This window comes from Chiloscyllium plagiosum, chromosome 29 (assembly GCF_004010195.1).
Source record: "Chiloscyllium plagiosum isolate BGI_BamShark_2017 chromosome 29, ASM401019v2, whole genome shotgun sequence".
NCBI classification, from domain to species: domain Eukaryota; kingdom Metazoa; phylum Chordata; class Chondrichthyes; order Orectolobiformes; family Hemiscylliidae; genus Chiloscyllium; species Chiloscyllium plagiosum.
Genome location: NC_057738.1, coordinates 32,024,964 through 32,039,467, shown reverse-complemented (window position 1 = coordinate 32,039,467; position 14,504 = coordinate 32,024,964). Strand labels below are relative to the sequence as shown.

The following is a 14,504-nucleotide window of genomic DNA, read 5'->3' as shown; positions in this document are numbered from 1 at the left end:
CCTGACATGAGCAACCTGGACACAGTCAGTCAGTGGCATGTTGTGGACCAAGAGAAATGCAGTCATGTGGAAAGAAATTAACAATCTTCTGCGCTCTACAGGAGTATGTCACCATCTCCACCTCCACACTCACTCTAACTCTGCCACTACAGTCAGATCACCAAGGTTAATGATGCTCAACTCTGAATGGTTCACACACACTGAAACTACTCACCCTCTCTGCCCCTACTGCTCTTCAGTGGGGCCAAGTTATCACCTCTGCTGCTCGTGCACCATCACTTGCAGCCCTTTCATCCCACTTTGGTTTTACTGCAGGAGAAACTGTCGCACAACAGAGGCAAGAGATTCGGCCAACATTCGGTTACTCACCCCTCACAAGAAGATTGTCAAGATGGGATAGAAAGGACAGAGACCATTCATGGGGACTTAACAAGACTTCTATTTTGAGGCAACCCAGTAAGCGTCATGCACTGTGCTCCACTGCTCTTTCATGACCACCACTGTTAATTTATTCTTAAGATACTCGGGTTTCCACCACTACGGCATAATGAATTACCTCTCTTTTCCTATGCAAGTACCAGTGGCACCCACACAACTGCTGCCTTGAAGAAGCCAATCCCTCAGAGGATGCACAGGTTAAACTCAGAGACATGTCACTGCAGCTGGTCGAGGAAGAAATGGCCTATAACGCTGGCACTCTGATGTCAGCCACAGGCCAGCCCCATGCTAAGCCTTAGGCAGGTAATGACCCCATGCTGTCCACCATCGATAATTCTGACCTAGAAATGCAAAGGAGCAGCAGGCAGCTATGTCAGAGACATTCAGTAAAGAGAATCCAAAGTTGGTGGGGTCCACCCATATTATTAGCACCATGTTAGCTCCAGCACGTTTGTCCAGCTGTCTCCACAGGACGTTGCCAGATGCCCTAGAAGCCAACACCAAAAGACCACTAAATGTGTCAGAAATGCACAAAGACCATTGTTTTAACCATTCATGCTCAGCATCAGCAGCAAGGCAAGAAGAAGACAAAGTTCCTTGACTTCACTCCACGGTTCCCTTTCTCCCAAGGAGACAGGGTGTGCAAGCAGGCAACCAGACAGAGAATGAACCACATATAGATTCTGCTGAAGTCTCCTCTCAGCTTACTCCAGAGGTACCCAGACTGTCCTCCTCCACCCTGTCTGAAATCCCCGACCCTGTAAAAGTTGCTGCCGAGGAGGGCGAGTCAGTAGCGAGGTAGGACACTCTCAGCACATCTGTGCCCTCTAGCTAGAAACACCTGGGGTCATCCGCCAAAGCTTCCAGGCCTGTCGGATCCATTACAGAGCCAGATTCAGGACTGCACCTAGACATACTGGGAGGGCAAAATGAAATGCTCTGAGGGCACATAAGTGGCACATCAACGTCAGTATGCTTCTATTGTCACATCTTCAATCGACTGTTGATTTAGCTGTAGCACTGATTATGTGACTACAGTGTCAGAGTTAAGCAGTCTTTTGTACATCTCAAGGAGGACAGAAATTATACTGGTGGGGCATTGCTCATCTCAGAGAAGCATCCTGGAAAGCAATTGATTTCTCACATCCTTCAATTCTCACATTTGTGAATGCAGTCAAATCTTAGTACTTTGATGAGAAGATTGCTGACTGTAAAATTAACATGAATGTCTTGTGATAGGCCTTTGCTTTATACATGTTCCACATTATGGCAATTTAATGTGTGTACATGCTCATTCACTATTGCACACTTCTCCACCCCTTTCATTTAAGAAATATCCCCAAATGTTCCTCTCAGTCGTTGGTTTACTGCATTGCCACGCCCACAACTGTAATCCACTGTTTACCCACTGAAGCTAAGATGCTGTTGATTTGCAGATGCCCCCATCACACAGTACCCGTTTCCTCCTATGGTCCAGAGCTCATCCTTATATTTGGAGTTGTCCCCGCTGCATCCCAGTATAATGCATTCAATTAGACTTGAGTTTCCCACTTTCCACTACAGTGCATGCACTACCCCTTCATAATGTTCCTTCACATTACTGGCCAAACCCTCAGGGCTGACTCTGGCTCAGCTGCCAATTGCATGGATATGTTCTCCAGATCCTGGTTGCACTAAGTGCCTGATTAACCATGGCCAATCCCCTGGACTGAGAGTGGATAATGCTTTTGACTGAGATTTGTAACAATCCTTTACTGACTGAAGACCCTTTTTACTCTACTCAGGACTCTTCTCCTTTGACTTTCAGATAGGACCATTTGGCTGAAGCGCACACACTATGTTTGATGGTTAAGTCTTTGACACATGCTGTCGGTGCAATTTGATAAAGCATGATACTTTATGGCAACATATCTACCCTGCTGACTGTTCAGTGCTGGCAACCATGGCAAGCTGCTTGTCTGTTCTAAAAAGCAACGCAAGGCTGTGAGCATGTAAGGTCTCACTGAAGGGACAATGTGCAAAAAGACAAGTCAAGACAGATGCTGTGCATGTTCAAGAAAATGTAAAGTGGGTGAGGGCTGAGAAAGTAAGTTAAGATCCATGACAGGTTTCCTGTGCAGATGCAGAAGTTGGGTGGGTGTCCCTGTGCACAGAGTGACTTGCAGCACCATTGCAATGTGAGGTGTTGGCGAGCTCACAAGTGCAGTAGTGAAATGTTGAAATGCAGTATGAGTTAGTTTGAGGTCAGCTATGATGGTATGGTGAGGCTGGTGTTTCACCAATGCCAACCTCTGCAGACAAAGTGGGGAAGGCAGTCCGTGCCCACAATGCGCAAAGAGCTACTGGTGAAGTGCCCTTCAGATAAAGCCCTGGGGCAGCACGGTGGCTCAATGGTTATTACTGCAACCTCATGGTGCCAGGAACCCGTGATCGAGTCCACCCTTGGGTGTCTATCTGTGTGGAATTTGCACATTCTCCCTGGGTCTGCAGGGATTTCCTCCAGGTGCTCTGATTACCTCCCACAGTTCAAAAATGTGCAGGTTAGGTGGATCGACTATGCTAAATTGCCCACAGGGTCCAGGGATACAGAGGCTTGGTGGATTAGTCATTGGCAATGCAGAGTTGCAGGGATAGGGTAGGGGTTAAGTCTGGGTGGAATGTTCTTTGGAGGGTCGGTGTGGACCCGATGGGCCAAATAGCCTATTTCCACACAGGAGAGATTCTATGATTCAAGCCACAGATGCAAGTTGTGAACTGCATCTGCCAGGGAACTGCTCTGACCTTAAAATTGGGATGTGCTGCTGTCTGGTTTCCCACAGAAGCATGAGAATCACAAATTGCAGGTAAGTAAGGCAAGGTTAGCTAATAACAAGATGCAAAAATATGAAAACAAGGTGTCTTACTAACAAGACACTCATCTAGTCATTTAAATTTCAAGGGGAAAATCAGAGATATTTTCTTGACAACATGAATGAAAACTTTTCAGATTTATCGCTATTGTCCATGCCATTCTGCCCTTCAATCTTTCACGACTTTAAGCATCTCTTTGCTTATCTCTTCACTGTTTTGAGAGGTATAATCCCATCTTCTTCAAAATAGCATCCTGCCACCACATTTCATTCAACTCTGTAGTCATAATTTTATATTCTTTTCTGCCCCATGTACTTACACAGCTTCCACTTCAAGGTATCTATGTAACATACGCCTGTTCTTTCCCAAAGAATCATAAAGCCTTTTATGACCTATCTAGACTCCTAGGTGCTTCAAGGTCTCCAGAAAGAAGGCTAGTTGCTCTCTGCCGTCTAGAAACTAATTGATTTTCCCTCACAAAAAATGCATCTATAACCTGCTAGACAGTCACAGGAGAGGAGAGCAGGTGTTAGTACCAGAGATGTTCAATGTGACACCTTGAAAACCTGCAGCAGTGAAATAAGTTAAGGGTGTTGCGAACTTGACAAGAGCTGAAAACATAACTTTGGGAGGTATTACCGTGGATCCTAATGGAAAATGGCAGAGCCTAGGTTTTGTTTAGTTTCCTCTCCTTTGAGGATAGTCTAGTAAACCTTGTAAGAATGGAATCTTCTGTTAAAAGCAGGACCTTATTACTGCAACATAAAGCGCGAGCACAAAGAGACCAAGGCCAAGGATCGTGGTCAGCAACACACGTGGCACACATGTGCCAGATTTTCCAAGTGGACTTGCAATTGGGCACTGGGGATATGCCCCTTGTGGTGCAGGTCAGCTCCAGGCAAATAATGCACCTTCCTGTTACGCTCGCCTTAAAAACAAGATCCTGCTTGAGGACCAGGAATGGGTACTTGAGGACTTTTGGGGGCCGGGCAACTACTGTTGGGCAGGCACCAGAGTTAGGGTCTGATCAGGTGCTAAAGGAGGCAAGTGAAACCAAATGGAAATGTAAGTGACATTCACTTCCTTGACCTCACAAATGCTGGCAAGATCAATGCTGGAAGACATCTGTAGTACAATCCAAATATATCTGGTGGTTTCAGAAACCATTGAGATTTAAGTATTGGAAGGAACCAACATCTACCTATTTAGAGAAGAAATACTGTCAGTTGTTTCAATGTCATAAATTTATACCTTTTTCTGGGACTTTCAAATCATTGTAACCATCTATTGTAATTAATATTGAACACGACTTCTGAACAAAAATAAACCAAGTAAACCAGATATAAAATGAAATTATTTGATAACTAAAAGCAGTGGCTCCTGCATTCATCATTTGTGTTTCAAACTTTAGATGCGAGATATCAGTTTATAAAAGATTCTAAAAATACTGTTATGGGAAACTGCTCTGTGAAACTGCACACATACTGGTTTAAAAAAAAACCACAGACCGATAAATTCATTTGGACCCAAATATATCTGCATCCACTTGCATATTCCCGAATTGAGTGCCACTCACTTTCGTTTGTGGAAGATGATGTCAAGCTCAACACGAGGCAGGTGGCAGTGACTGCAGGGGGTAAAGTCCTTGTGTACACCTTTCCTCATTGGAGAGAGATATGCTGGATAGCAAATCGAGTGTGAGCATTGGCAATAGTAAGTCACAATGATGGATGCAGACACTGAGGATCCTGGTTATCAAAGAGTATACCTGTGAGTGGTAGGACTGCTTTGAATCTAGTAAATGGGTTGTGCAGACTCACTTAGAGCAAGAAGAATTATGTGTTGATTTTTGCACTGTAGAAAGACAGTTAACAACCAATTTAAGGTAATCAGTCAAGCTCATATATGGCTCATTTATAGTTGCTAGAAATGATGTACATTTATACATAGGAGCCCATTTTCTGCAAATAAAAAGCATGCATTCATGCCTCGCATCTTTTTTGTATTAACCAGAGGCTTGGAGGTGTCCATAGTTCCACATTGCTTTCTCCACAGTAATGCATCATCCAATCAAGGTTGACTTCCCAACCAATCAGCACCTGGTTCACTTGTAGTATAACTTGCAGGGATCATTAAAATTCAGCACCTCTGTATTTGCCCTGAGGAGTGCAAGTCAAAAAGCTTCTCCCTTTTCAATAATACTCAAAAACAAATACGTCCAATAAGGACCAAATCAACAGTTCCGTGATGATAATCATGGGCCGAATACTGACCCATTTGTTGGAGGTGCAGGTTGCAAAATATACTGATGAAATTGCATTAACCATAATTTTGTTCAAATGACTTTTGTGAAGTTAAACCATGGAATGATTTCACAATGCCTTCTCTATGTGAATTAGAATGACCCAATTAAGGGGAAATATAAATAGATTTCCTGGACGCCACATGTAAAAAGAGTCCTTGAAAACCTATTCCTATAATCTTCTCTCAGCTCTCTTCCACTTACACACCTTTCTGTTTCCTGCTGGTTTAGCTTGATTCAGCTTTCCTACATTTCTTTCCTGTCTCTCCTAATCAGGCAGATGATAGCATAGCAGTAATGAAACTGGACTAATAACCCAGAACCTAGGCTAACACTCAAAGGACATGGGTTCAAATCCCACTAAAGTCAGTTTGTGAATTTTAAATTCAATTAATAAATCTAGAATTAAAATCTGGTATCAGTAATGATGACTACGATGTCAACTATCTTAAAAACCATCTCGTTCATGAATGCCCTTTAAAGAAAGAAATCTGCCAAGCTTTACCTAGTCTAACTTACATATGACTCTAGATCCACAGCAATGTGATTGACTCTTAATTGCCTTCTGAAATGGCTAGGCAAGCCACTGAGTCCAAGGACAATAAGGGATGGACGACAAATGCTGGCACTGTCCACATCCCACAGAAATATGAAAGAAAGCCCCACAGCCTCTTCCTGTCTGTGCTCAACTCTCCCTATTACTCTGTATCTCCAAACTGCCTCTTCTCTAACAATAATCTGAACTGCTTTCAAATTTCCTAAGGCATTTGGATTGGATATGGCAGGCACATTGAGGTTGGAGGGAGTGATGTGAATTTATGGTTTGGAACGTGTGGAACATGCTCAGGTAAGAGAGAGAGATTAGATAAGCTTTGGTTGGAACAAGGCATTGAGAATAAAGTTACTTGGTTAGCTGAAGCAATGACTAGCATTAACACACTGGCATGCTTAAATTTCTAGTTGGACTGGGGTATAGCAGTATGTGGATGTATGTTTGCTGGTGCACATGAATGGGCCTGTAGTCACAAGATTAAATGAGGGATCTGGTCATATTCCTTGCAAAGCATTTACAGCAGAGGAGCAGGCTATTTGGGGTGTAGGACAAAGACCTGAAGGAGTGGGCCCAGGTAGACTAAAAGGACACAGGACTAGGGGAACAGCTTGAGCAAAGTGAGGTGGGTAAGAGGTGTGAAAGCTAGTGTAGGAATAGTCCAGCTTGGGAGAAAGAGGTGTGGCATATTGAGCAGGGTTGGGGAGGAATAAGTTTGGATTTCATGGACACTGAAAAAATAGTTGGCACATGAATATGCCGCATCAGTGGACATGTCTAAGGCTTATGAGAACTGGGAGGAGTGACATCCACAAGGAGGTTAACAAATACGTCAATCATGATTTAAACTAATATGGCATAATGGATGGAAAACAAATGCGTAGGCAGCCTAGAAGTGAAAAAATAAGCATTAGATGTGTTGGAAATAAAGTAGTAGAAAGGTGTAAAGAGGATAAAAATTGCAAGAAATAAGTGATCAGGATCATCAGGGGAAAAATTGTTTTATCAACATAACTCAAAATAGAAAGTATATAAGTATACATATAAATCTATAGAACCAGATAAAATTAGGGATCAGAAAGTGTTGATTAAAATAAATACATTTAGGATCACAAAAAAGAAGGGAGGGTTTAGAATTAACAATAGGAAATTCCATGTTCTCACAACCTATCAGAAACAATGTCAGAAGAAGAATCTAAAATATGGAATCACAGAAATGTTAGGTGCTTCTGTTAGTGTTAGGTATGAGATTGGCTTTTGCAATCAGGCTCAGTTGTGCAGACCAGGCGTGATCAGCATGACAACAACCCTCTGAATGGCTCTTGGGTGGTGAAAGGGCAGAATGTGAGTAATATTGCTGAGGGTGGGGAGAATTATCCAGAATGCAAAACAGAAAGGGTATCTCTCTCTCTCTCTGTGCTGTGAAGTTAACTAAAACTGGAAGACAGTGAGCTACCATCTCCCACCATTTGCTATGAACTGTTGGCTCCAAATAGTGACTGAACAATTAATGTGTCAAAAACAGAAATTGCTGGAAAAGCTCAGCAGGTCTGCATCTGTGGAATGAAATCATAGTTAACATCCTGGGTCAAGTGACCCTTCACTTCTGCAATTCTTTCAGTTTTCAATTAGTGAGTCAATTTATCTGCATGCAACAACTTGGAAAGAATAAGAAGCTTGGATACCAGAAAGACTAGAAAGCATGAAGATATTTTTACGGAAACCTGCGAACTGTTGCTTTTGAACTGTTTTCCCCCAGTATTTGTTTGGTTGCCTATGCCTGGCTGCCTGTGTGTTTACGGTTTAAGGAGGGGGTGAGAATTTCAGTCACTAGGATCTCAGTTTTGTTTGCCTTTGGTGGGAGTTGATTTCTTCATAATAAATAGCATTTCTTGTAATGTACAGAGACCTGGTTCGTGTTTTCTGTTAACTTGAGTACAACAGACAGGAAAATTGGGAGCTTGCGCAATTTGAATGAATTCAATTGAGCAAATGAATTGTGTAATTAGACCTTTAACTTTGTGACAATCATAGAATAGTGTATCTCGTGCATCAGGCACTTTTCGAAGTTGGTTGTGACACTATCATTTAGATGCAGACTGATGTAGATGTTCAAATTTGTAGGTATTACCAAATTAGGGTCTATTTGAGAAGACCAAAGGACACTGCTAATATGTTGAGAAAATGGGAAATGGACTAAAAAGGAACAGGTAGATTCAATGCCAGTATGACATGGTACATTTTGGGACAAAAGAAACAACAATAAGAATAACAATGTAAGGAGGCCATAGGAGAGAAGACTAATTTGGGAGGGATGGATTTCCTTTTAAGACTGCTTAAACTACTAAATCTGTAAGTCAGCATTCAGTCAAAAATGAAAAAAAATCACTTCCTTTTTCTAATGTGTGACTGAAAGTTTCCACTTCAAAGACAAAGCTCAGACTGAGAAGCAAGCAGTGGACACGGTGTAGTGGGAACAGAAGTTACTGTAATCATAACAGCACTCTGTGCATGTACTTTCTAGATCTGCAAAAAGATGGCAGAGGTAAACAAAATCTTTAATATGCAAGCTATTGCTTCTGTATTTATGACAAAGTTATTTATTCTGTTTTTCTAGTTGTTGAAGTGAATATGTGTGACAGCTTAGTTTCAATAACAGCATTGTGAAGACACAACATAAGATTTAGAATTTACAAAGAATTGTGGGCGCTGAAGAATTGAAACAAACAAAAACATATTGTTGGAGAAACTCAGCAGGTTTGGCAGCATCTCCAGCAATTTCTGTTTTTTTGTTTATTTAGATATAACAGTTTAATTAATAATCTGGTTTTCACTAAACACTACTGTTATTTTTCAGATACCTGTCACTGGGTTTCCAGGCATCACCGACGATTATTTCTACTTTCTAATGTTTGACCCTTCATTGGTTTCAACATCTTGTGAAACATCAGGCGTCAGAAACTTTGGGAAGATTTTTATGCCCTGTTTTTATTCAGTTGTATTTCTGACAGGACTTCTGGGGAACTCTTTGGTTGTTGTGATATACGTTTACTATGAGAAGCTGAAGACCGTGACAGATGTCTACATGATGAATCTGGCGATTGCTGACTTGCTCTTTCTCTGCACCCTGCCATTCTGGGCGGTTGATGCATACTCTGAATGGATTTTTGGAACTTTTATGTGCAAACTTGTGAATGGTGCATACACTGTCAATCTTTACAGCTGTATGCTAATACTCACCTGTATAAGTGTCAACAGGTACAAATCTATTGTTCAAGCAACAAAAATGCTTAATAATGGAAAGAAAATACTTCACAGTAAGTTAGTGTGTGTGAGCATTTGGGTATTTGCAATCATTTTGACTCTTCCAGAATTCATACTAAGCAAAGCATATTCTGGATTACCTGATAAAACAATCTGTACTGTAGTATATCCTTCAGATTTCAGTAGTGTCATCAAAGTAGGAGTGTATGTAACCCAGTTGGTAGTGGGATTTCTGATACCCTTTCTGGCCATGATCATTTGCTATTCAGTCATCGCAAAAACTCTGCTCCAGGATAAGGGGTTTCAGAAGCAGAGATCATTAAAGATTATCGTTGTAGTTGTAGTTGCATTTGTGATTTGTGAGCTGCCATTCAGCATTATTTTGTTGATGCAAACTCTACAGATCTTCAGTGAAGAAATTCCTAGTTGTGAATACACAGTGAATGTAGACTATGCAATTATTGTAACGGAGAGTTTAGCATATCTACACTGTTGTCTCAATCCTATTCTTTATGTATTTCTTGGTGTGAAGTTTAGAAATAGTTTTCTGAAGATTTTAAAAGATATTGGCTGTATCAGTCAAAAACAAATGGCTGGGCTTCTGAAAACTGAGTGTGAGACATCACGACCTGTCTCAGGTGTATCCGAATCAACAAGTATACATCCTTTATAACAGATACTGTTTGTACCAGTGTTGATTGCTGGAAATGGCATTATAATTTCACGAAAGGTTTTCCCATTGGAAGGATAGGACCAGCTCTATTTACCAAAGAGTAGCCCCTAGGCACCCATATTCCTGCCATAAAAACAACAAATTGCAATTGTCTAGTTCCCACTCTAAACTCCCATTCCTCTGCCACTTGACATTCATTAAAAATGCTGGAATATGCTTTACACCACATATATATTAAATCAATAATAGTAAAGTGGTTGTCCTTTGTACAAAGAGATTTTTATGTTCTTCATAGCTGAATTTTTGAATGGCTTCCCTAATCTCTCCCTTCAACTTTGGTGGAAACTATGACCAAACAAAAATGTCAACTTCAATGACTGACTGTAATATCAGAAAATCAGTGCTTTGAACATGACCATTCTGGCTTAATTAAATTGAATTCCATTTTGTACAAGTTTCTTCTTACCATGTTTTAATCCAAAATTGTGAATAGTGTTTAGCAGCTGTAAGTATAAAATATGTTTAACTAAATGGAAATCTATAATTACATACATAAATGTTTGACAGATTTGTTTAATATGTTGAAGTCTCAGTCTTATAATTCATATATTTCTTGGAGAGTGTGGAGTTTGGATACTATTTTATTAGCCCAGAAACCAATTGTTGCAGATGTGAAATATGAGACATTATAGCCTGTGCCAAGCACATCCGACACGGATAGGAATTTTTAAAAAAATTCATTCACAAGATGAGTGTGTCGCTGCTTAGGCCAGCATTTATTGCTCATCCTTAACTGTCCAGGGGACAGTTTAGAGTTAACCACATTGCTATGGGTCTGGAAACACATGTAGGCCAGACCAAGATTACAAGTATACAGAGGAACCTCGATTATTTGGCATTTGATTATCCGAATTTCGGATTATCCGAACAAGATTGCAAGGTCCCAATGCTTGGCTAAACTGTGTTATCCGGCATGTGATTATCTGAACAAAATACTCCCACCCGTGTTGTTCCAATAATTGAGATTCCTCTGTATATGTGAAATAGCAGCATTTGCAAAGGAATCCCTGTATGTATTTTTAGAAATACGCATTAATGTGCTGTGCATTACCACTTTTTTCAGGTTTCTAACATTTAATGTCATGATTTTAGGTTATTTTTCCATAAATTACTTAATATGTAATCAAATATTATCTGGAATATGATAAAAAAAACTCATTTTAGAAAACAGCATTTTGAATAATGTGGATTATTTTAAAGAGACATTTTTGTTATATATGTAATTACTTATTACCATTATTTTATTCCTCACAGTACATCAAAACAATGGATCTGGATTTATCTTGAATTTTGGTGTCAATTTTCTTTCCTCCATAGTAACATATTATTTAAATGCATAACCACACATTTTATTTACTTGATAATAATTTTATGGTTTATGGAGAATTGGACATCACATCAGAATAATGTAGCTCCACAGAGTATCAACCATCACTGACTGTATGAGGATTTCTCTGGGGAGCTCTGGCATTGGGGATCTCTGTGAACTGCTCTACTTGAATCTCCAGCCATGCTCTTCAGAATGCAAAACATCTGACCTTTTCACAGCAATGAAGGGGACCATCATCCTCAAGTTCTCCAGCTCAAGCCCTTTTCAAACATGCATGGAAAATCTCTGCGGAATATTAAAACAGAACAGTACTGGAAGAATCAGATCAGGTCACTGTGGCTTTTGCAGCTGACCAGCTCAGTCGATAAACTTTGATATCACAGTCAGGCCCAAAAGACATTGGTTCAAGAGTTTTTTTTCAGGTAACTGCGTAGCAGTAATGTCAGAAATACAGGTCAGAATTTTCCCAGGGTTTGAAAGACATGGGCAAAAGTCGGGAAAACACAGCAAGAAGGTAAAAATGAGATTCTCAACGTCAAGAAATTTTCCCGTTAAGGTTTCAACAAATGAGAATCTTAAGTTTTGAGGGCCCTATTTGCGTGCGTTAGCATCTCATTATTAGCAAACATCATCTTCTTTACATCCAGACCACTATCCTCCCAGGTTCCAGTGAGAAATTAGATGGCATCAATTTCTGATTTGAACACCAGACAAATAAGCCAGCAGTTGGCTGGTTCCTTCTCTGGGCCTCTGTGTTGACCAGCGTTCCCCACATCTCAGAACAAAGTCCATGGGCAGTGACCACCTGCATCATCCAACCACAGAAGTTGTCATCGGCAAAGCACCAGCCTCATATCATCATCATCATAGCATATCTTGGATTAGCTTATAATGGATCTGCATTTCAATACTGCACTTTGGAGCTTACATTGTATTTGCCAGATCACTTTACACGTAGGGGCAGGAACTCATGCAGCAGAATAGAATGCATCCAGGGCTATTAGCTTGCTTTCTTAGTGTTCATTCACTCTGCGCTTAGTTGAAAGCTTGCAGTATCTCTGTCTTGCTTTTTTGTACAAACAGAATATCAGGTAGCTTTTCACACTTGCTAGCACTGAACACTCAATTAGGTGGACACGTTAATGTAAATCATTGTGTGTGTCAATGTCACAGCTACAGGATGTGACAGCAAATATGCAGCAAACACACTGCATGCTGTTCAAATGAATGGCTATGTTTGAAAACCTAAGAGGAGTAGTTCTAAGTCTAGTGTTATGGACTAAGCTAGACCACTCAAAACATTCTTAAGCAGGCAGCTTAGACCATAGTTTTACAATTTGTTTCGGTAAGTGTACAGTGAAAATTACCTGGAGTAAGTTCACTAGATTGACTACTAGATTTTAAAACAGACAAAAATTTATTCACAAAATTACGCAAAGAACAGAATAAAGAACCACTACAGAACTCAACCTATCCAACTAGACTTAATTATGCTGTTTCAAATATACACAACAATCCTAATATGAAAACTCCCTTTAAAAACCATAAGACCATAAGACATAGGAGTGGAAGTAAGGCCATTCGGCCCATCGAGTCCACGCCGCCATTCAATCATGGCTGATGTGCATTTCAGCTCCACTTACCAGCGTTCTCCTCGTAGCCCTTAATTCCTCTAGACAACAAGAATCTATCAATCTCGGCCTTGAAGACATTTAGCGTCCCGGCTTCCACTGCACTCCGTGGCAATGAATTCCACAGGCCCACCACTCTCTGACTGAAGAAATGTCTCCGCATTTCTGTCCTGAAATGACCCCCTCTAATTCTAAGGCTGTGTCCACAGGTCCTAGTCTCCTCGTCTAACGGAAACAATTTCCTAGCATCCACCTTTTCCAAGCCATGTATTATTTTGTACGCCTCTATTAAGTCTCCCCTTAATCTTCTAAACTCCAACGAATACAATCCCAGTATCCTCAGCCGTTCCTCATATGTTAGACCTGTCATTCCAGGGATCATCCGTGTGAATCTCCGCTGGACACGTTCCAGTGCCAGTATGTCCTTCCTGAGGTGTGGGGACCAAAACTGGACACAGTACTCCAAATGAGGCCTAACCAGAGCTTTATAAAGTCTTAGTAGTACATCTCTGCTATTATATTCCAACCCTCTTGAGATAAGAGACAACATTGCATTCGCTTTCTCTATCTTCCTACGTGTGAGCTGGTTCTGTATCCAAATGGCTAGTTCTCCCTGTATTCCATGATATCTAACCTTGCGAACCTGTCTCCCTTGGGGAATCTTGTCAAACGCCTTACTAAAGTCTATCTAGTACCCTGGCATGTAGGCCATCAGGCCCAGGGGACTTGTCTGCCCTCAATCCTAATAGTTTGCTGTGTACCTTTTCCCTCTCAACGTGGATTGTTTAAGTTCTATCCTTTCTATCACCTCTGATTTGCCCGTTCCAATAGGAATAGCACTATTGTCCTCCAGCTTGAAAACTGAGGAAAAGTATTGACTAAGCTCTCTGCCATTTCAGTGTTCCTCCTATTAACTCACCGGTTTCATTTTCCAAGGGACCATAGCGACTCTGATCCCTTTAGCATGCCAACAGAAGCTTTTGCTATTCTTTTTGATATTTTGCGCTAGGTTTCTTTCGTAATTTATCTTTATTCGTTTTTTTAGTATCCCTTCGATTATGTTTGCAAGTTTTCCAATGTTTCAGCCTTCGAGGTCTGGAATAACATTTCGAAAAAGACTGAATTTTTTTTAAAACAACGTTAAAACTTAAAGACAAACCCACCTTTCAGGTGGCTGGCGAGGGGAGCAGGGAACACATTGGCCCCGCCCCCATTGTCTCCGATTGGTTGGATGCCTCGTCGAACCGCGCCCACTACACGCGGGGTGACGTCACGGTCTGGTCACCCAGCCCCTTGTGAGTTGGCGCATGTGCAGTGTAGGTCATGTAGCGAGACAAAGGCAGTGTTACTGAGTGTGGGAGAGGAATGGCGCCGGTGGCTTAAGGAACAAGAACAGGACCCGCTGG

General features: G+C 41.1%; 2 protein-coding genes across 5 annotated transcripts in view; one reads left to right on the top strand and one right to left on the bottom strand.

Moving 5' to 3' along the window:
- fyco1a (FYVE and coiled-coil domain autophagy adaptor 1a) overlaps positions 1-14,504 on the bottom strand; it is a 186,214-nt gene that overhangs the window by 36,056 nt on the left and 135,654 nt on the right. The gene's annotated exons all lie outside the window — the stretch shown is intronic.
- LOC122564487 (C-C chemokine receptor type 9-like) lies at positions 8,540-10,217 on the top strand. Its single transcript, XM_043719441.1, has 2 exons — positions 8,540-8,685; positions 8,998-10,217. The coding sequence occupies exons 1-2, from the start codon at positions 8,677-8,679 to the stop codon at positions 10,075-10,077; spliced, it is 1,089 nt and encodes a 362-aa protein (XP_043575376.1). The 5' UTR covers positions 8,540-8,676; the 3' UTR covers positions 10,078-10,217.